The 23857-nt window shown below is 45.3% G+C and overlaps 1 protein-coding gene across 1 annotated transcript; it reads left to right on the top strand.

Moving 5' to 3' along the window:
- The first annotated feature begins 10302 nt into the window (after window positions 1-10302).
- Window positions 10303-12025, top strand: LOC102249024 (PWWP domain-containing protein MUM1L1). Its single transcript, XM_005886176.2, has one exon. It carries the CDS (start codon window positions 10477-10479, stop codon window positions 11926-11928), a length of 1452 nt encoding a protein of 483 aa, XP_005886238.2. The 5' UTR covers window positions 10303-10476; the 3' UTR covers window positions 11929-12025.
- Window positions 12026-23857: the final 11832 nt, after the last annotated feature.

Below are 23857 nucleotides of genomic sequence, written 5' to 3'. Positions count from 1 at the left end.
TAGATGCAGAGAACAGACTGACAGCTGTCAGAGGAGAAGGGGTTTAGGGGCTGGGTGAAAAGGGGGAAGGGATTAAGAAAAAAAACAAAAACAAAAAACTAACCAACCTCATATACACAGACAACAGTATAGTGATTACAAGAGGAGAAGGGATTAAGAAAAAAAAACAAAAAAACCTCATATACACAGACAACAGTATAGTGGCCCTAACCGGTTTGGCTCAGTGGATAGAGCGTCGGCCTGCGGACTGAAAGGTCCCAGTTCGATTCTGGTCAAGGGCATGTACTTTGGTATCGGGCACATCCCCAGGAGGGGGTGTGCAGGAGGCAGCTGATCGATGATTCTCTCTCATCGATGTTTCTAACTATCCCTCTCTCTTCCTCTCTGTTAAAAAAAATCAATAAAATATGTATATTTTAAAAACAGTATAGTGATTACAAGAGGGAAAGGGGTGTGGTGGGGGAGGCAGAAGAGGTTAAATGGCAGATAAATGATGAGGGAAGGAGACATGAGTTTGAGTGTGAACACACAATACAACACATAGTGATGTATTATAGAATTGCATGCTTGAAACCTATATCATTTCATTAACCAAAATCACCCCAATAACTTTAATAGACATCTTTTAATTGTCAAAAGTGTGGCTTGGTTTTACATTTGTGCAAATCTATTTACTATCTGCCTGAATAGGAAAGGTCTGGATGTTCTTACCTGTTTCTTCCTCCCACCGCTTACAACCTGTTGTTTCCATGGGAGGGAACGGAGCAGTTCTGATTCTCTGATGCAGAGCAGGGAAAGGAGGATCTCACGGGTCCCCCAACTTGTTCTTATGGACCACTCTCCAGAGTCCCCAGAATGACCAACGGGCACTGCTGGAGTCTACTGTCCTTTGAGGACATTTAAGCAGCCCTTTGAGAGCAGAAAGGCTATCTTAATAACCTTTGCTCAAAGGCTATTAAGTGATTTGCCCAAAACACAGACTACTGCAAAAGACTATGAGAGAGGAAGTGTGTTCCCTCTGCCCTGACATTAGGAGCCTGCCTTTCAGCATCCATCCATGGGCAGTGTGGTTACAGCAGTACACACAGCACAGATTGCAAAGGGCAGAGGTTCATCCCCAAGTCCCTATCATCCTAGGTCAAAGGCTCCTCAGGAACCATGGTGTCCTGGCACCGCTGACAATATCTGTCTGTCTGAGGGTCCACCCAGGGTACCTTGGTCCTGCCACAGCCTGAGTTCCTGATTTGCCTCCCTCTGACTTCCAGGTGCTTCATCCTCTCACGTTTGGCTCCTCCCCGGGATCATTTTATTTTTTTATTTATTTTTTAATGATAATAAGACCGTGATTGCAAATTTATTAAGCATTAAAAACATCTTGTCAGGTGCTTCATCCTCTCACGTTTGGCTCCTCCCCGGGGTCATTTTAAATGGACCAAGATTCCTTGGCGCTCACCTGCACAAACGCACAGAGCCGCCTGTGTCCTGACAGGTTGAATGGAAGTCCACAGGACCTGGGACCTAATTGCGTGCACGTGGGCACGTGCACACGGGCACGTGCGTGCGTGCACGCGTGCATGCGTGCGTGCGTGCGTGCGTGCGTGCGTGCGTGCTGCCCAGAGGCCCTGAGCAGCTGGGGGGTGGGGTTGCCACCATCTTTGTTGGGCGAATTTGCATACTCACTCCTGATTGGCTAGTGGGCGTCATGGAGGTACAGTCAATTTGCATCTTTTATTAGTGTAGATTATGAAAAGCCTCCTTGTTTCCTTTCCCAGCCCCATACCACTGTCTGGGAGTGCATTAGTGTTGCAGCAACTTGTGTTGTCTTCCAAATGGAGTGTAGACCTTAGAACATGTAAAAATACGCATATTCTTTATTTCATGGTTTGAGTTCCAGCTGCATGAGGCAGGAATGCATGTCTGTTTGGTTTGAAGGTGTATGGACAGTGTCTGGCACTTAGTAGATGCTGAACAAGTATTTGTTGAATGAAAGGTGTTTGTTTTACATGTTGCTTTTTGTTGTTGTTTTTTCTTAATATATCGTATGTGGGAGTGTGTGTGTGAGTGCGTGTGTGTGTTTGTGTGTCTCAAGGGAGGCCAGAAGCTTTTATCCTTTTATGTTATTTTATCCAACACCCATTGGTGAAAACACCCGTGTCCCGTAAAGCTTATTCCACGAGAACGTCAGGTATTGTCTCTATATTAATTAATTAATTAATTTATTTATTTACTGCTTTATTCATTCATTCATTGGATTGGTTGGGATGTAATTGACTGGGAACAAGAGCAAAGCTCGGCATCTGTGGATGTATTAGTAGTTCCTGGTTTCCACAGAAAGCCAACATCGGGAAAACCGTTACGATCACATTCTGGTTTCCATGGCAACTGGGGTAAGCCATTCTTTTCTCGCGGCAGAACCGTTTAACGAGGATATTTACAGACTGGAGAGATGGAGTAACTGTAGAAACATCGAGATAAGTCGGTGTCTGCAATCAATGTGAGTTGTGTGTGTGTGTGTGTGTCTGTGTTGCCAGTGTATGGTCTTTAGTGGGACATTAAGTGCTCTAATCCCTCCTGTTTTGTACGGGAGAATGGCAGCTCCGCTTGTTGTGGGCTAAGGTGATTAAATAACCTGTCATAGCTCATTCTCCTTCAGTATCCTAGGTGACACCTGATGCCTGAGGGTACTGTCACCTGAGTTCTTGAAAGCAGAGATCCCCAAGTATTTCTCATTTTACCCCTCTGCGTGTAATGATTGTCACATGAACCCTTAAAGATGTAAGCTTATTCATTTACACCTACTTATAGTAAAAAACTATTATGTGAATGATATGAGAGAGAAGAGCTGAAGTCTGCAAATGAGACAAATGGGTAGGATTGGAAGATCTGAATAACTTTGTGTAACTGGGGGATGATATTGTACTCACCCTCAGTCACTCACACACACAAACTGAGAGGCATGTTCTCTATAAGTCAAATTTCCTGTTATCACACCATTAATTGCAGTTAGGTAAATAGAATTCAAATCTGTAAATGGCTCCTTCTTTATTATATAAGCATAAATACAAGTTCCTTCTTGAAGGCTCTGGGTTTTTTGGCTGTGTGTTTGAAAGTGAATGATGCTGATATAACAGTTTGTATACGTTTATTTGCATTTCTAAAGAAAAGCACAGCATTGGTAGGATGTGCCGTTGTATTCCTTGTCAGGGATGTGCCTTAAGAAGAAGCAGGTTGTAGGTTAAGGATGTCTCTGTCTTCCCGCTCAGTCTTATACGCTGCTGTATGGTGCTGAAACCGAGCTGTGCCAATTCCATTTCCCCTCTGCCCTCTCACTGCCTGTGAGGATTGGCCAGTGGGGTGTCCAGAGGGTCACAGAGGGTCTGGATGTGACACAACTGGCTGTACCTACCTGCTCCTCTCAGGGACGCCCCAGTGATGACCCTTCATATGACAGGCCAGGGACATTTGATTTCAGTAAGGACCAGCACCAGCAGACTGGTGAACCCTCTCCTAAGACCGCGGGGTCCCAGGTTAAGGGCAAGGGTGGCCCCTCTCAGATCCTGGCGCTGTGGCTGGAGCTTATTGCTTTTCCCCATCATCACCAGGATGGGTCTGGTGTTTCCTGCATCCCTCCCCTGACCTCCTTGAGAAACCGCATAGAGCTGGGCAGCACCCCTTACTTAGAGGTTAGAGCTCAAGCTCTGAGGTCTCTTCCTCTCAGGTCATGAGTTCTCAGAACCACCACCTCTTCCCCTGGCTTTTCCAGAGCTACATATGCCCACTCCTCCTGCCATGGCACTCTTCTTAGTGTCTCATTGCCCCCTCTTTCTTTGGTTCTCCTGGGCTCCAACATATTCTCTCAAGCTCTCCCTAATGAAAGTAATAAGAATACCCTGCCTAATATCATGTAATATATGTTGGTTTTTCTCTCTTTGCTTTTAAGGTGTTGAATTTCATTTTGGTTTATAAAAGTTTTGCTCTGAAGAGCATATGTGTGTTTGTATGTGTGCTTGTGTAACTGTGTGCAAGTATTTCTGTGTGTGTGTGTGTGCACGCTAATGAATTGAGCTCGTGGTTGGGAACATGAAATTTACCACGTGCTTTACCTTTTTACCTTGGGAAATTGTTGGCTATTATTCCTTGGCACATTCTGCAACCCTACCCTCTCTGATTGGACTGGAATATTTCCATATTTCCCGTGTGGAGAGGTACATACATTTTAATGATGAATATTTCTTTTGATCATATAAAATATACCTCAAGACATTTCAAATATATTCTGGTTGCATTTTATACAATGGTATGTATGTTGCCATTTTGCTACACTTGCTTTCTTTTGGTTCACTTACATCCAATATTTCATTTCCTATCCCCTTAGACCACCCTTTTTTGTAATGATGTTTACTTTGAATTTATATTAGTTCACACAAACACTCCATCCATGCTTTTGTCCCGGCCCTCCGGTCCAGTTTAAGAACCCATTGTGGCCCTCGAGTCAAAAAGTTTGCCCACCCCTGCCTTAGACTCTCTGTAAGGTACAATTTTGGTGCATATGTTACTTTTAAACTGTCCTTCCTAGAATATTCTGCAACACGATTTGAAAAACAACATCTACCTTCAGCACCCACTTTCCATCCTCGTTCCTCTTCTCTTTTGGATGGAACCACATCGTGACATTTCTATTGACCATTGGAGACTTTTTTTTTTTGTATTTGCCTGTCTATCATTCTCCAAGATAAAGGGGACAGCATCTCTCCCCATGTGAGTTGCAATGTGTATAAAGCATATAACTTGTACTGAATTGGTCTGTAGTCAGAGTTTGGTCTTAACTTTTTCAATGTCAATACATGAAGGTCTGCCTCAGTCTTTGTGCTGAATACATAGCATACCCTTGTTGACTAGACTATACTTGGTAGTCATTCTCCATGGGGAGCAAGCTCCTGGCCTATGTTCAAAGTTGTTGTGATGAGTACAATGCAATGACTTACTCTGTGAACAAGGACACCTCTTTCTCCTTATGCACAACACAGGGAAATCATTAGGTTCTGAAATACACACCTCATTCACTCTCAGGCTGTTTGTAATTATGGAGGTCTCACCTGTGGTAAAGGCTGCCCTGACTTCTTTACCCTAATGCTGTGTGTGAGTTCACTAGTTATAGAGGACACAGGAGATCTCCCTGTGGCAGGTATTAGGGACGGGAGGGATAACAGCATCTTTGAAAGTAAGCTGGTCCACTGGATGGGAGGAGCCACCAGAGTTTGCCAAAGGAATGGGAGAGAATTCACTGCAGTATTACAATAAGGCGCTGATGGGAAACTTTGTGTAGTCCTTTGCTCAAATGCTCATGCTTCTCTTTCTCTGAATAGATGGCTCTAGAGATGAGTTCCTGCTTGTTTGTTACAGAAAAATTGGGAGGCAGAGCTTGGTAATTGGGAGGAGTATGTGTATTTAGAGTCAGAGCTGATCATTTGCAGGTGAGAAAGAAGTCTAATTGTTGTTATTCCTTTGAGAAAACTGAGGACAGTTCATGATTTTTCAGTTTGTAATATTTGCTATTTAAATATGCATAAGACCAGCCCAAATCTCCAGGTAGGAGTGCCTTCTAGACATTTATGAAACTAGTGAACCACATATGAAAAACAGTTCAAATGTATCCATTTTCACCAACCAGTCTACAACTGGAATTCAAGCCCCAATGAAATCTTTATTATTATTATTACTGTTATAATGATTTCTTACAGCCAACTGTGACTCTTTATCTCAAAATAAAATTTTAATTAAAAGTATATATAAACAATGGTTAAAGAAGTCAAACAGTGCAGCTTAATGAGTCCTTGGAAATTTAAATATGACTTCAGACTCTTAACCCCTTTTTTCTGCTTGGTCATACCTCAGTTTCCCATGCCAATATCTGTATGATGACTGCGAGTCCCATGAAATCTTAAAAGCTTAAAGGAAATATGTGTGAAAGTTTATGCCAATTCATCTGGCAATGGAGAGGTGCAAAAAAGGCAAGAATATGTTTTCTTCATAACATATTTTATAAAGTGTGCTTTGTAATAAGTAGGGGAACTGCCAGCTCATCCTTTTATGGAAATAAATGTTTTGGGGACAGTTAGAATCACAAACCCTACAGCTTCAAAGCAGCTCCACTAAACAGCTAATAACCAGGGCAGAGGGGGCGCGTTGGGGTGAAGATGAGAGAATTTCTGCCTGAGGAGAGGTGCTGGGCTCAGCTCAAGAAAAGTGCCCTCATTTGGACACAACTTCTTCAAAGCACTGTTTTCTTTCCTTTTTCCCTCACAAGTGGTTGCAGCCCTCACTGGGGAAGGGAGTGAATGACTAGACCTTCTAAGTAATTCTCCCGAAAATCATGGCTGCTGATTGGAGAGATGAAAGCTCTATGTCATCCGCTTCTTTGATTGCTCAATCAAAGAGCAGATAAAATGGAACAAAAGTTATACCAGGACCTGAAAAATGGAAGCTAGTCCATTTCATAACTTTATTTCCTGATGGTCTGAAATTCACTATGAAGTTAAAGATTGTGGAGTTGCTATTTATCCTGCCCCCCTTCTATTTTCTTCTGTGTATTCTCTCTCTGCAGGCAAGTTTGATTTCATTGTAAACTAACACTTTGGAAGCATTTTTGCATCCAAGCCCTCTGGGGCTTTGGGGTTATTTGAAATGTTAGTTTGGTGTTGTTCAATGTTCTGGGTTTAACGCACTGTGCCTGGTGTGCAAAAGAGGATATTTACATAGTATTCTCTCTATCATCTATCTACTTACCATCTATCTGTCTATCCATCCAACCATCCATCATGTATCTATCCACCTACCTGTACACATCTTTAAAGGGAGAGGAGACAGTTGTACTCCTCTTCGTATAAAATATGAAAAGAAATCATCTTTTCATATCAAAGAGTATGCACCAACACTTAAAGGAAGATGTTTGGACCATGGACCAAAGTATAAGACAGGAGGACTATTTACTGTTTTCATTCAGCACCCTTCCATTCATTTGTCTCATAAGGATGTATTGCTTTAGTAATTAGAAACATAACTGTAGTTGATATTTTGGTTGTCTCTTGAAATAGATCCATGAAAGTGATAGTTGAAAAGATGTACAAAACTGTGAATACAAGAAAATAGTCAAAATGTACAATTTAAAAGCTGTTTCATATGTTATAGAATATGTGTATAAACAGAATAAAAATTCTACAGTCTGTGCAGTATATATTTCAGTAAGCAATCCTAGGTATTTGATTACTAATGTTTAGTATTTTTCATAGGGGAAAATCTATAACAGTGTCAACAATGAAAAATTAACATCATTTTAGGATTTCCACCTGTGTTTTTAAAATAAGGAACGAAGAGGAGCTGAAAATAGCATCCAGAACTACAAGCAGAACCATTTACATATGCATGTGTAGAGGCAGAGAGCGTGGATCGCATGCATCAGTATCAGGCATCTGTGTCTCTAATGTCACTCCGAGTGTGTGTGTGTGAGTGTGTCTGTGTGTACATGCGTCTTGGGATGTCGGTTGCTCTGTGGTGGGGACTGAGGTGACGCAGGCACTCCTGTGTTGTGTGATGGGCTGGCAGGTCTTGCTGCAGGGACACTGCAGTGACTGAGTCACCTGTTTATCCTTCCTTGTTCTGTTCTGTCTCCACGTGACACCTGTGCTCTGAAAGCAGGTTCACCAAATCCTCTAAGAAGGGAGCCTGATGCCTGCAGGATTGCTCACCCTGGTCCAAGACAAAGGCTGCGCAGGTTATGTCCAAATTATGTACATTTAGTCCTGGTGTAGTTCGTGTTCTCTCTATGAGTGTGTGTGAACAAAGCTGAACATGCAGCCGTGTGTTGCAGAAATAGCATTTCCTCTTATGAAGCACATTATTTGAGGCTGATAATGGATGAGCTGAAATCTATAAGTGAATTATAATGCACATCTGTACCATGTATACAGAAAAGTAGAACCTATGAACCAGGTATTTCTTTCTCACATCCATGTTTCTCTCTCTCTCCTTCCATTCCTCTCTCTCTCAAAATCAATAAAAACATATCCTTGGTTGAAAAATAAAATATATATTCATATAATATGTTGACTCCTGCATATATCACTCACACATTTTGTATTCTCTAAAAGCCCATTTAATAATGTTTCTTTAGATACACAAAACAACACACACACTAACATTACAGCACACCCATGTTTGTATCACACATACACACACACACACTCACACACTCATGCTACTACTTTGAAATAATCCATGTGTCCAAGACAGTCGAACACTATTATGAAAGTAGTAATTCGCTCTGTTGTGAAAAAGGAGGGATTAGCATAAACTAAGTAGTTTAAGGTGTAAATATTTTGAAATGGAAAGGAAGGATGAAAAGAAACATGACATCTATATTATACATGAGATGTAACTAATATTTCTCTTTAAGAATAGCATGCATTCCAGAGTTGGGGAAGGGAAAGTGATGACTCAATCCTCATTCCATTGGCTTAGTTTCCTATCTCTCTTGCATTTTCTAGGTTGACATAGAAGCATACTGGTCCTGGGTATCGGCATTTGGTGCCATTTGATCCCTGGAAGGGAAGTGCCCTTCAGAAGCCCAGCAGTTGGAGTTTGCAGATCAACAGACCCTGCTCACAGAACCACACCTACCACGGAGATTGGTAAGACTTTCTCATTTTACTACACATTTCATTGCAATCATTGATTTCATGTTGACATTTGAGGTGTGGTTTATGTTGCTCCTCCCTCTACAGTCACTACTTCACACTGATTTGGTGCTGGGGTGGTGGCGTGGCAGCACCATAGAGAAATGGAGAGGTGCAGGTCCCAGCCAACGACTTGAGACTTCAGCAATCCTTAAGAAGGGGAACACCTCTAACCACCATATGAGCTTTCTGAACTTCTGGATTCTAAGCTCACGCTCTTGAACATGATATTGTGCTGACACCCAGTATCTGTGGGTCAGAGATCATTTCTGGCTTCCTTGGGTGCACAGGGTAGCACTAGCACAGCAGAAAAGAAACACTGAAGCATTCCCCTAGCATGAGCTCCACAGAGCACAAAAGGCCCAGGATGAGCAATAACACAAATTAAATCCAGGACATGACACCCACCTCCTCACACAGGTGCCCTTTAATATGCAGTAGCAACAAATAGGGCACAGAGTTGGGTTCAGAAGGCTATAAAACTCTCCTGGTATCTTCTGTATATTTTCCCTAAGATAGTGGGCTTGTATCCTGCACCCCCCCCCCAATCTAGTCTGTTACACCTTCTTTATATTTCTCTTACTAGAGGCCCAGTGCATGAGGGGGGAGGTCCCTCAGTCTGGCCTGCACCCTCTCACAGTCCTGGACCCCTTGGGGGAATGTCCGCCTGCTGGCTTAGGCCTGATTCCCTGGGGCTTTCCCAGTCCAGGACTGCTCCCTCCTTACTGCCCGCCTGCTGCAGAGGCAGGAGAGGTTCTGGCCACCACTACTACACTCGGCAGCTGTGAGCCTGGCTTCGGGCTGAAAGGCGCTCCTGCATTGAGTGTCTGCCCCCTGGTGGTCAGTGCACATCATAGCGACCCGATATGCATATTAGGGTTTTATTATATAGCATTAGTTCTCAATGACCAACTTTTTCTACTTCCACAAAAGAGCTTTCTGATACTCCTTTTCCTTTTCCGTATTCCAGTATTCTCCGGTGTAGTCTGTCAAAACACAAGTTACAGCATTTCTGGAAGATTCAGGTGGAGCACAGGCCACACAAGGGGTAAACTCTCTTTCGTCCTAAGCAGAAAGCTGTGGTGAAGAACACTGTCTACGGGACACCTGCTGTAGTTGTGTGTATGACAGCCGGGCCCCTCTACCTCTGTTAGTTACCTCTCAGCACCCAAGTCCCATCATAATGGACTCTGAGTATGTCTTATGCAATTGGAAAGGCCGCTTTTGGCCAGCAAGGGTTTTGTCCAGATCTGAAACCTCACCAAAAAATAAGGGGGAAAAGATATGTTCTCTAGAAGTTCAAATGCTCTCAGTGGGTAAAAAAATGAAAGTGAAAAACAGAGACATAAAGATCCTTGATGAGTCTCAAATTGAGTCTATTACCGCCTCACTAGGGGCCCAGACCACAGCCAGAGTCCCACCAGGAGAGGGAGAGGCCTACAAAAGTGCTCTTACTATGGCACTGGAGATTCTGAAAGAGAGAGCAAACTTGGGTGCAGCAAGGGCATCCGATGATCCAGAGACCCCTACGATGTCTCAAAAGGGACCAGAGAAGCGATCTCATAAAAAGTTTCCAAAACCCAAAGGGAACTCACCAAGAAGTCTCAGGAAAAGTAAAAACCCCAAGTCATTGTTGGTAGGTTCAGAGGGTGAGGATGCCCCCGAAGGTGACAAATCCCAGGTGCACACTCCCCTCACTCCTGCTCCAAAGAGAAGGCGAGGAAGGCCCCCACAGAGCCGCAGCATGTGCTCCAACTTCCCACCACTTTCAGAAGATGAGCGTGAGACAGAGGGCCAGGCAAAGACAGGCACCTCAAGAGTTCGTTCCCAGCATGTCACAGCCAAGGAGGAAGTTGCTGGTGCTCAAGAGGAAGGCATCCTTCCTTCTCAGCCACCTGGTTTGAGCGTCACTGTGCCCAAGGCCCGGAAAAGAAAGGCACCACGCGGCACCTGCCCGAAGACCCTGGCTGTCTCCTCTGAAGGCTCTCCCTCCTCTGAGAACATTGAAGACCCTGACGAAGGTGTCCAAGCGTCAGACTCAGAAGGGGCGGCGGCATCCTCCAGCGCCCCTAAGCCCAGTCCGCGTTCTTCATCCCGTTTAGCAGGCAAAGTAAGGAAGCAGTGGGGACCCGTGTTTAAGAAAGAATGGAAAAAACGTCAGCCTTCAGTTGACTCAAAGGCTGTTCACCCAACCACCACTGTTGAGAAGAAGGTCGCCAAAGGAGTGGGACAACCGACAAGCATGGCCTTCCCACAGGAGCCGTGTCCCATTGAAACAGGAATGATGGTCTGGTTTAAATTTCAAAATCACCCGTTTTGGCCAGCAGTAGTCAAGAGTGTGAACCACACGGAGCGGACGGCCAGGGTGCTTCCAGTTGAGGCAGACATGCACCATGACCAGAGTGGCCTTCAAGTGCCTCTTCGGAGATTAAAGCACCTGGAATGCAAAGCGAAGGAGAAGCTGCTGAAAAGAGCCAGGAAGGTGTACGAGCAGAGCGTGGACTGGTGCTTCTCCCTGATTTCCCACTACAGAGAAGGGCTGGCTCAGGGGTCTTTCGCAGGCTCTTTCCTCGACTACTATGCTGCCGACATCAGCTACCCACTGAGGAGAGCCGTCCAAGAGGGGGAGCTGTACATTGCCTTCCCAAAGGTGAATTACGCAGACCTGGAAGATTCTGAGGAGGAGAGCTCCCCAGGCGGGAGGAGGCCCCGCAAGAAGATCCTCCCTGACCGCATGAAGGCCGCTTGGGACCGAGACAACCAGAAGCTTGTGGACTTCATCGTGAAAAGGAAGGGGGCCGACCACCACCTTCTGGACATCGTCAAAGGCAGGAAGCAGTCCAGGTGGCTGACGTCCTTTCTGAATTCAAGTAGGTATGTGATCTGCATTGAAACCTACCTGGAGGATGAAGACCAGTTGGATGTTGTGATGCAGCATCTACAGGAGATCTACAAGCACATAGACAAGAACAAGTTGAGTCTGACCAGAGATGACAAAGTGAGTTTTGTCCTGGAAGTCCTTCTGCCAGAAGCCATCATCTGTTCCATCGCTGCCCTGGATGGGGTAGATTACAAAAAGGCAGAAGAAAAGTACCTTCGAGGGCCCCCTGTGCATTACCGGGAAAAAGAACTCTTTGATAAAAATATCTTGAAGAAAATAAACAAGAGACCGGCAATCAGGGGCAGGGCTAGATAGCTCTCCCCCTGCTCCCTCACATCCGCAGAGAGACTCTCATTTGTATCATTAGTAAGAAACCCTGGCTGCACAAAACATGTGATCCCTCCATTCTCTATAGCGCATAAAGTCATTCTGGAAACTCGGAAATGTACTCAATTCATTTTGGGTCCATCTCTGGCATTTTTGGGTGGCACAGTCATGACCATTTCTCATTCCTAAACTCTTCACAAATTAATTTGGTAAAATATTGCCAACAGTTGTACTTCTCTCTGCTTACTCAGATGTGTAAATGTCCAGGCATTTTCATAAAATTATTTTTGACTGTCTATACTTCATATTTTAATATATGACACATACTCTTGCATTATATGAAAGAGCCCTGGTAGCAGGTATTAAGCAACAATTTTCAAAATCTGAGATGTATTTTACAGAAACATCACATGGGCTGCTCAGTCTTTTTGTGATATATTTGTATAAACAATTGCATTCCTTCCTAAGATAATTCCTGAGTCTTCCCCGCTGTGTTTATTTGTTTGGCGGTCAGGAAGAACAGCCCTGAGAGCTGAAACCAATGACAGAATTGTTTTCTGTATATTATCACTCCTGTCAGATGGTTCTTGGAAAAGCAAACTGAAATCCAGACCAGATGAATGGATCATCTGCCTGTAGCCCACATGTGGATAAGTACTTGGTCCACCTGTGCAACGTTGTTAACTCTTCATTTCCATGATACTTCACTTATGGGAGTAGCTCTTCAATGGCCGAATGTTTTCCTAAAACAGACAGGCTGTCTGGCTGCCTTCCTCACTGACAGTGACTTACTTGATCCTCTCTATATAAGCTGTCTCTCCCCACGTGGAAGGCAACTAAAGTCATTATATACACCGTCCAGCTGCTCTAGACCTAGGACTATGAGGAGCTCATCTTGTTAGCATAAATTGGAAGAAATCAAGCACTTTGTTCTGGAACTGTCCCCTGAAAAGAAGTCATTTGTCTTAAAGCAAGCAAGCTTTATCTTTTGACTTACTCGTCGACTAGCTCTGACAGGTTCCAACAGTCTAAGATGCAGACTGATAAGTCAGTCCAGGCTGCTCAAGGAATAAGTGCATCAGGATGTGGGAGCTGGGGAAAGGGTTTCACAAAAGATTCTACCTAAAAGTGGCTGTTGTCATGATACAAGGAAGCATTGAAAGATCAATCCTGAAGCCCATTAAATGTTATATTCACTTGTTACAATATTTCTTTTAAAAAAAGTTTTAGAAAATGTGGTTTACTTTTAAATTTTGTTATGAAAATAAACAGTAAAAGTCTAACATGAGTCTGAGTGCGTTTTTATTCTTATGGGAAGTCACCTGTCACTCATGGGCCCATGCTATGTGTTCCCATGGCCAAGTGATTTCGGGGGGGGCGGTGAAATTCGCAAAAGCAAGCTGTTTTGACTCACCATAGAATCACTGTATCTTTTACCTAGAGCAGCAGTTCTCAACCTGTGGGTCGCGACCCCTTTGGCGGTCGAACGACCCTTTCACAGGGGTCGCCTAAGACCATCCTGCATATCAGATATTTACATTATGATTCATAACAGTAGCGACATTACAGTTATGAAGTAGCAACGAAAATAGTTTTATGGTTGGGTCACAACATGAGGAACTGTATTTAAAGGGCCAGAAGGTTGAGAACCACTGACCTAGAGCCTCTGCTGCATCCTATTTCAGGCTATACAACTACATAGTTGGAATGTCTAAAATACACATACATGTATATACTTCGGTGATTTCGCTGTCATCTTTTAAAGTTCATTATGAATTTCTCCTCATTCTAAATAAACATTTGCTTTCATGCTCATTTTATCATTTTCCAAGAGGGCCTTCCAGATTGCAGAAGCTTCAGGCCCAACAGAATTCTTTAGGACACTGCCTAAGCGACACTAAGACTGCTGGGGCATTCTTCCCAGGCCAATCCACACACATGACATCCTCATGGTCACAGGACGTACTTGGAAACATACCACCTCTATGTTCTATGTTGACCTTATACACGGAACAGCACATTTTAGCTCTGCTATAACACCGTGTTTCTCTTAGTTAAATGCATCACTGAACTTCAGCTTTCTCATGGAGCCATATCTATCTCCACATTCTAATCTTTTCTTCCCTACATTATGCATTCATTCACTCACTAATTCATAGCATTGTAAGCCAGTAGAACAAAGAAGATATGGTTTAGGACTCTCTCTGAGGATAAATTTCAAGTGCCATAGAAAGGAGGTCACAGTCTTGTGCTCCAGGTGACACTAATTTCTAAGATGATTGAGATGCAGTACTTCTTAGTGAGAAACGTTTATCAGTTTCATGGACTGATGGCTTATCTGTGATATCAGAACCCCAGGTTTCCCCACATTTGTGAGATCATGGGTGTCTGTTGGCTTTGGGGTGAGGGGAGAGGACCTGATTGCATAGAGAAGGCATGCACAGCTTTCACAGGTCTCCAAATCTGTGTGTGGGTCTCACAAAAAAATAGTGGACCCCCGAGACCTGTAAGATGATGAGCATGAGACCATCAAATACCCAGAATTCCCTGAACCCTCACCTGGGCATTAACAATCCTCTAACCCTTGGGAGCACAGGCAATAGGCAAGGAGGAAGAGCATTGTTCCACTCTCCTTGACTCTGGTTGAACCAGCCCTGGAGTGTCACATCTTGCCTCAGGTACATTTTAAAAGGAATCAGGACAAAAATATTTCCTATAAGAAAGTGACCAGAATGGCAAAGGGGCCCCCACTGGAGTCACAAAGCAAAGCCAAGGGAGGATGGGATGTCTACCCTGAAAGAGAAGATGCTGGGTGGCTGTGGCTCAAAAGAGGAGAGCTGGACTTCGCTTCCAACCCTTACAGAGTGGTTAGCCCTCCCATCACCTACCACTGTAAAGTGGAAGCAAGGCCCTGCCGGTGTGGCTCAGTGGTTGAGCACTGACCTATGAATCAGGAGGTCACACTTCAGTTCCCGGTCAGGGCAAATGCCCGGGTTGTGGGCTCAATCCCCAGTGTGGGGCATGCAGGAGGCAGCCGATCAATGATTCTCTCTCATCATTGGTGTTCTATCTTTCCCTCTCCCTTCCTCTCTGAAATCAATAAAAATATATTTAAAATTTTTAAAAAGTGGGACAAAGGAGCTGAAGTGACTGCTTTCCCCATTGGCATCAGTATCCCACATTGCACCCCACCATTGCTGTAATCCTCTGCCTTAGAAGGGCCTGGAATGTGCAGAGCATCCACAGGAGGAAGGAGCTAGGCAGGACCAGGGAAGTCTCTAAGGAGATTCTTCATGAGGCTCTGGCCTGAGGCAATGCTGCATGTGCAAGGGGACAGCAGACATTAGGCAGAGAAGTCATGGTTGAGAGCAGAACAGGAATACCCGAGGTGCAGCAGTGATGGAAAATCTGCCTGGACACCTCGTTAAACCTAGATATCCAATCAAGATGCCAGAAAGGTCACACGTCAGCAGTGAGGATCACGCCCAGGAGGCACATACAGAATTGCTGTGAGGCACCGAGTCTGGAGGGCTGCCTGGGGTTGAGATGGCGCCTGAGGAAGGGCAGGCTGGCCTGTTGCTCCATGGCCCCAGCAGACCCTTTCCCTGGTGGCAGTGAGCTGCGCACACATGTATTCATCTGTGTTCCTGCACCCCCAGGTCTGACTGACAAGGAGACTGCCCAGCGTGGGGGCTCCAGTTCCAGGGTCGGGTCCTGATCTTCCCAGAAGGGAGCTGTGCTAGGAGGGAAAAGGGAATAGATGGAGGAAAGGGGCCCTTGAGAGGGGCAGGAGATATGCATGCCTCCCCACCCCCACCCCCACCCGACAGCTGCGCCAGGCAAATCCCCTGGATTAGCAGAAGGACAGGTAGAGTAGCTCAAGTGGCCTCTGGGAGGCTCCAGCAGGGGCAATAGTGGGAACATGTGGGGGAAGAGCCAAGCCACACTGGGGAGGGGCAAAGACCCCTGGTACCTGGGGACTGAGGGCGAGCCCCCCACATACCTCAGAGCCCTGGGCTCTGTGGGAAAGTGCCTGCTGATACAGGTCTCTAGAAACCCCCCAAAGAGGGGGAGATGCCTGGGGGCCAGTGGAGCTGCCAAGGCCAGAAGGACCTGGAGGAAGAGCAGGTGAGAGGGAGGGAGAAGGAGAGGGAAGGAAGGAGGCAGTGACTGAGAGGCAAGCAAGCATCATCCTGCCCTCCTTCAGGTGACTCAGGGCCCCAGCAGACCTAGATGAAACCATCTTTCACCTCTGTAGGGCACACCTGCTCAGAGGAAGGGCCAAGGACACATCTGGAGGTCTGTTACTTTCATTGTTTACCAAGAAGGGCCTCAGGCCTAGTGCATTCCCCTCCAGGAGATGGGTCCTGGGGGGCATTGTGCAGGGGTTTGCTGCTGACCTATTCACCCCTCGGGTAGCTGTTCTTTTCTGTGAGGCCAGCCCCTGTGTCAGCAACTGGGCACACAGAGAGGAAGGGGCAAATGGCCTTTGTTCCAGGAACCCACAGTGTTCCAGAAGTCAGAAGCTAGGGAGGGCTTGCCATCACCATAAAGGTCTAAAGAGGCTGGGACAGACTAGGCCCAATTATCCCTCAAAACCCACTTCTAGGACGAAGACTTGCAGTGAGGAGAAACTACTGGGAATAGAATACAGGTGAAGCAAAACAGGAACACTAGAGGCGAAGAAAAGAGAAGTTCCAGATAAATGTAAGGGAAGAGAACAAATGGAGAAAATCACAAGTAAGCTGACATAGTGTAACAGTTCTCAAAACCAACAGAAGAGGGCGGACTTCATATGGAAAAATCGAAAATCTATCCTTTACCTCCTTTCTACAAGTGCAGGAAAACTAATTTTGGGTGAAAATGAGTAACAGAAGAAGATCAAAGGCAAATCTCATACAAAGTTATTAAAATAAAAGAGAGAATACAAAGCAGAATAATGTCCCTCTAGACACCAAAAACATCCCAGAAAGATATGTGCACAAAACACATGGGACTACAATCCTTCATTTGTAAAGCAAGCTAAAGGCATTAAGAAAATTATAGAAGATGTAAAAGAACAACATACATCAGAATTAGAAAAACTCAAAACTTAGATGATAGACTTAACGTAATTAAAGATAAAAGATTTAAAATATTATTTTTAATTTCTGAAATTCAGACTAATTTAAAAGGAGTCCAGGAGTGAATAAATACAGCAGATCGTGGTTTAAGAGAAATAGAAGAAAAATAAGGGAATTTGTAAGGAAGAAAGATGAGTAAAGAGATGAAGAGGATTTGAGAGAAAATGACTAATACAGAAGACAGACCCAAAAAAATCTAATACATATATAATAGGAGTCCCCAAAGATTAAAGCCAAAGCAAAGGAAAGAACAAATACTAAAGTGTATAATTCAATAAAACTTTCCTGTCCTAGCTGGTTTGGCTTAGTGGATAGAGCGTCAGCCCACAGACTGAAGGGTCCTGGGTTTGATTCCGGTCAAGGGCAAGTACCTCAGTTGCAGGCTCGATCCCCAGCCCTGGTCAGGGTGTGTGCAGGAGGCAACCAATCGATATATCTCTCTCACATTGATGTTTCTCTCTGTGTATGTCTCTCCCCACTCCCTCTGAAAATCAATGCAAAAATGTCCTCAGGTGAGGATTAGCAAAAAAAAGAAAGAAAGAAAGAAGGAAGGAAGGAAGGAAGAAAGAAAGAAAGAAAGAAGGAAGGAAGGAAGGAAGAAAGAAAGAAAGAAAGAAGGAAGGAAGGAAGGAAGAAAGAAAGAAAGAAAGAAGGAAGGAAGGAAGGAAGAAAGAAAGAAAGAAAGAAAGAAGAAAGAAAGGAAGGACATTCTGCCACACGCTACAACATGGATGAACCTTGTGGACATTGTGCTAAGTGAAATAAGCAGACACAAAAGGACAAACAGTATGTGATTTCACCTCTGTGAGGTCCCTAGGGTAGTCAAATTCATAAAGACAGAAAGTAGAATGGTGGGTAGAGGGATGAACAGTTAGTATTTAATGGGGACAAGAGTTTCAGTCATGCAAGATGAAAAAGGTCTGGAGTTTGGTTATACAACACTGTGAATGTACTTAACACTACTAAACTGTCCACTTAAAATGCTTAAGGTGGTAAATTTTATGTGTATTTTACCACCATTAAAAATGTTTTAGCCCGGCCAGAGTGGCTCAATGGTTTCAGTGTCAACCTATGAACCAGGAGGTCACAGTTCGATTCCCTGGCAGGGCACATGCCTGGGTTGTGGGTTTGATCCCCAGTTTGGGGCGTGCAGGGGGCAGCCGATCAATGATTCTCTCTCATCATTGATGTTTCTCTCTCCCTCTCCCTTTCTCTCTGTATTTAAAAATAAAATTTTAAAAATGTTTTAAAAGGAACAAGAAAAACTAGCTAAGCATTTGAATCTCAGCTCACTACCACTCCATGTTACAAGTCGAAAAGAGGGATTCCAACCAGAGGGATTTGAGAAACGCTGACAGCCTGTTAAAGCTACCTTGTGCCAACATTTCTGACCAGCAGCCATCTTGGAGGCAATATCTAACGGTTCTGTGGACGAAGTACCAGCTGGGCCCGCAGCCCCACAACAGAATCCTGAAACCACGGAAAGAAGATCCAGGACTAGGCAAAGAAGCCTGAAGAAATAGCTCAGCTACTGCTGTTTTATAAACAGTCACTTCCCTGACCTGCTAGAAGTCGCGTAAGCAAATATAGACCTTGGCAATTACTGAAAGAAAAGTCTTTTCGTCTAGTGCACCCAGAAATGCTTAGCCCACGCAGCCTGACCTGTTGTGGCCGGCCAGTGGCCAGCCGCAGTGCATGGACTGGGAACCTCCAGGGACTGGCTCCTTTAGCAGCCCCAGCTCACAAGCCCACTATCAACTACCCCCCGACCCCCTGCCTCCCACCCCTGCTCACTTGAGTGTGCCTCCATGGACCCCTCCCTCTTCTTCAAATGGCCAGGGAGCATTAACAAAACCCCATCCCCTCATCGGTGCTCTGGGCTGAGAAAAAAAATATATGCACACACGGAGGAAAAAAACATTTTTGTTGTTTGGATTGGGAAAAAAGCAGGGTTCCCATCAGTGGGAGCATTGGTATTTCTTTTCTGGCCTGTGAAGAAGTGGGAATGTAAACTAAGTTATTCCAGTTGGTCTCCAAATTGAGTTCTGGTGTTTTTGTAAAGGAAAGCCTCTTTGTTTGTTTCTTTCAGCATAGAGACACATTTATTCATTCAACAAGCATTTTCAGAACACTTACATTATGCACTTGAAAAATCACAGGATGTGTTGTTGTTAAGTTTCCAGATGGGGCAGGCCAGGGGATTATAGGGGGGCGGACAGCATGGGCACCTCCCCTTACTCAGCACATAGGGAAGGCCTCCTGGGAACTCTTTAAACCGAAATAATAAGTAGGAGTTACCCAAGCCAAGGAAATCACAGGATGTGTGCTGCAAAGATTCAAGATAGGGTAAACCAGGGGATTATAGGGGGGAGGACAGCAAGGGCACCTCCCCTTGCTCAGCAGATAGGGGAGGCCTCCTGGGAACTCTTTATGTTTTCAAAAACATGTTTTTATTGATTTCAGAGAGGAAGGGAGAGGGAGAGAGAAATAGAAACATCAATGATGAGAATCATGGATTGGCTGCCTCCTGCATGCCCCCCACTGGGGATCGGGCCCACAACCCAGGCATATGCCGTGACAGGAATGGAACTGTGACCTCCTGGTTCATAGGTCGATACTCAACCACTGAGCCACGCTGGCTGGGCCTGGGACCTATTTAAACTGAAATGGACATAATAAGTAGGAGTTGCCCAGGCCAAGGAGGGTTGATGCACCAAATAAATGCTCAAAGAAATGTTTAACCTAAGTAAGAAAGCCAATGAGGAGAGGATCAATCTAAGTCATTGTTAACAACAGCCCATAAGGCAGGACAAAAGTTCTGGAGTTGGTACCATAAGCCCACGTGTAAGGCCAACACTGGAGAATTAATGAATGAATGAATGAATGAGGTACTGGGCAGAGAGGAGCCCTTTCTACACCCCAGGTTTCCTTCCTTGGCCTGCTTTTCTCAACATGCTTCCCCAACTCCGAATGCCATTCACTCGGTCTATGGCCAGTCCTCAAGGTCAGCAGTCTATAAACCAGGTGGTGGGCCCTGGGTGAGTGGGGGCAGAAGAAGGGGAAATAGCATATTTCTATTGTTCTTACATCATTTTTAAATATCTAGTTTGTCGATATTTTCTAGTGCAGGACATACTATAATACAGTAGTAACATGCATGTGGTTTAAAAATAACTATGGGTGCACATTTTTGGGAGGTGGGTATCAGTTGAGTCCCGCACAGTTTCTGCCAGTTGGTCCCTCAATTTATGTACACAGGAAGCTTCTATATGTATACACATCTGCCCTGGGGGAGCCTTCTAGACCAGTTCCCCTTCATGCACCTCCATTGCCAAGAGCCTCTCCACTTCAGGGCTATAACTGTACATCAAATTTGGGGGTTAATTAGCCCGCAGACTCAGAAAGGCAAGAGACTATGCGGATTTGTGCTCACTGTGCTCAATGTCGTCAGAGCCTAACACAACACTGCCTGGCACACAGTAGGAGCTCAATAATCAATTCTTGCTGATAAGTGAGAGAGTGAGCAGGCAACAGCACTCATTCATTTTCAGTCTCCCATATTCTGAACACCAGAATGTGCACTCGCGGAGTAGATACTCATGAAGTTGAACTTGTTAAATCGTACATATTCTAAAATGACGCCAGGGCGAATAACCTCCAGAAGTAATGTCTACACAGGAAAATGGTGGTCGCAGAGCACAGGTAAGGAGGAAGAGGACGTGAGTGAATTCCTGGCCCTACCAGAGGCCGGCTGTGTGACCTTTGGAAATCACCCAAACTGTCTGTCTCCATTTTTTCATCTGAAAAAAATGGTCATGCTGGTTCTTGTGAGGTGTTGACCAAATACCCTGCACAGAAGATTTCACAAGTTGCCTGTTGCTTCACGATTAGTCAGTGCTCACCGTTATTATAATTCCTGTGCAGTTTGGTCATAGAGTTCAGCCTCATCCTGGCCCAGAGGACCTGCCCTAATCGAACTATGTCACCTCACATACTCAGTAGCAATGAGTCTATCATCCAGTGACCTCCCCCCCACCACCGTTTCTCCTTAGCACACATATATGTATTTATTTATTCTGGACATAGGTCCTTCAAATCCAGTGCTACACCCCACACATCCACACCAGGGGTTCTGCACACCTGGTTACCAAGAATGGCTTCCAGTTACCTGGCTACTGAACACATCACTTACAGACTTGTCACTCTGAAGGACTTAAAGCTGATCAAACAGAAAAAATTATGCTCTAAAATTATACTCAGGAGTTTGGAGTCAATTCCAAAACTGTCTGGAGCTTTCAAAGGCCATCTTCCAAGGCCTTAACCTTGTCCGTGCTGCCCCATGACCTTGGAATGGCAGCTTGCTGGAGAAGTCTGCCAGTGCTGACCTGTGGGAGGTTCCACAGTGTTTTTCAGCATTCCCCCACCCTTGTGACTAAAATGCAGACTCCAAAGCTCCATCCCTGCGAGTCTGATTTGAGGATATGGGCTGCAACCCTGTTCTGTGGGAATCAGCCCTGTCCTGCATCAGAGCCTCGGTGCTGGGAAGGCTCAGGGAGCTCACCGGGCCTCCAAAACACCATGGGCCCTAGCCAGTTTGCCTCAGTGGATAGTGCATTGACCTGCCGACTGAAGAGTCCCGGGTTCGATTACGGTCAAGGGCACATGCCCAAGTTGGGGACGAGCAGGAGGCAGCCGGTCAATGATTCCCTCTCATCGTTGATGTTTCTATCTCTCTCTCCCTCTCCCTTCCTCTCTGAAATCACTAAAAATATATTTTAAAATAAAAATGTCCTCAGGTGAGGATTAAAAAAACCCCAAAACACCCTGGGTTGTACCGCCCAAAGGCTCCAGACTCCACCTTTTCACCCAAGTGGCAACAGGCCGTCCAGCCCCTCAGGTCCTCGTGGGTCCTGACCCACACTCACGGGAGCTGGAGGGGCAGCAGAAAGCTGGGCTGAGGCAGCATGTCCAGAGACTAGGCAGGGGCAGGAGAGGGGCAAGTCTTCAGCAGCCCCTCTGGGAAAACCTCAGGGCTTCTTCCCACAACAGTGCTGCTGGCATGGTGCAGGGTGCCAAGGAGGGGTGGGCACAGTGCCCGGCCCGCAAGAGTGCCCCTGCTAAGGGATGATGCTGAGGAAGGACAATCCCAGCAGCCAAGGAAGAAATCTCTCTCCCACGCTCCACCCTAAGTGCATTTCATGGTCTCCATGCTACAAATGAGGAAACCGAGGACCTAAGAGGGAAGGTCATAGTGTTTATTGGGGTGAAGTGGCTAATCACCAACAAGCAAGTCAACTGAGCAACGGGACATGCTTGAGTGCTCCCAGTTTCATATCCAAGGCAGTCATATGGCCAAGGGCGAGCAAGGTGGGCGTCAGCTCACACACTGACCGTGCTCCCGGAAGCAGCCAGCGGCATCTGCTGAGGGCTATGTCTGAGACCAGCCTGAATGCACGTCCCATCCTGCACACCTATCAGGAAAAGATCTTTATTATGGTCATTTCGTAGTTGCAGAAACTTAGCTTCAAAAAGGTTGAGTAATTAGACCCAGACTATAGGCCTGGGGCGGGGGAGGGGGAGGCTGGAGGGGATCAATTTGGGGGAAAGGGGACATATGTAAAACTTTCAACAAGGAAGATATATTTTAAAAGTTAAATTTTAAAAAAAGGTTGAGTATTGCTGCAGAGAACAAGGCTGCTAAGCATTGAAACTGGGCTTAGAATCCAGACAGCCACGCAAAAATCTGTAGTCTTCACCCAATGCTGGGCTGCAAGGATTCTAGAACTTTCTTCTTTGTCAGAACTACTTAGAGATCTTATTAAAACTCAGAGTGCTGGGCCCCACTCCCCAAGTGTCTGGAGTGGGGTGGGCCCTGAGAATTTGCATTTCTGAAAGTTTCCAGGCCTCCACTTCATCTCACAGCCCACCCCATGCTGACAGTGCCCTCAATAGTGGAGATACGGTCCTGCTTGCGTGCTTTGTGGCACGTCCTTTGCTCTATCTGGAATGTCTCCCTCCCAGATCGCCCTAAGAAAATCCTCCAGATCCGCCCAAGGAAATGGCATTCTCTGACCCATCCACCCTGCAATAATCTGCCTGTCCTGTTGCTATGCCATGTAGCAATGATCTCATGGTCTTATGCATACTTACTTTCATCTTTATCTGTTCCCTGTGCTGCGGTTTTACTTTTTCTAAGAAAATGACCTTGTCCTATTTATCTTGTTATGCCCAGAAGTAAGTACAGGCTCAAAGAAATGCCTGTTGATAAATGCATGACTCCATCCCATCCAAGTTTCTGATCCCTCCATAGCCCTGGCCTGACCGTTCTTTCATTCTTATCTTTTGGCTCACCCATGCTGCTCCAGCTTGCTTTCCACACAGTAACAGCAGGAGACAGGATGATGGTGGAGCAACGAGCATCTGTAAACATAAACTGTATGATTAATGCTAACGGTGGCCAGGGTCAGTGAAATAAATATATCCCCAGGACCCAAGAAATATGGAATAACACTGCAGTTCTCAGAGCAGATGCTGGGAAACTCTGGGAGGTCAGGGGGGGGGGTCTTTAAGAACATTTGAAGCAGGGATCCATGGGATCAGATGATACTAAGATGTTTATGCATTTCACACTCTCATTCCCAAATTCCCAAGGGCCACGTGGAGTTTTTCAGAGCTCACCCAAGTATGATATCATGGCAGACTGAAGTCAGAAACAGATATGATTACTTAGCCAGACATACTAGTTCAATCTCCTATTAATCCAGGCATCAAAGAGAGTTGCAAAAGTATAAAAC

The sequence above is a fragment of the Myotis brandtii genome, unplaced genomic scaffold (assembly GCF_000412655.1).
Source record: "Myotis brandtii unplaced genomic scaffold, ASM41265v1 scaffold959, whole genome shotgun sequence".
Classification (NCBI taxonomy): domain Eukaryota; kingdom Metazoa; phylum Chordata; class Mammalia; order Chiroptera; family Vespertilionidae; genus Myotis; species Myotis brandtii.
The sequence above is the reverse complement of the archived record's forward strand: the minus strand, read 5'-3'. Positions and strand labels throughout refer to the sequence as shown.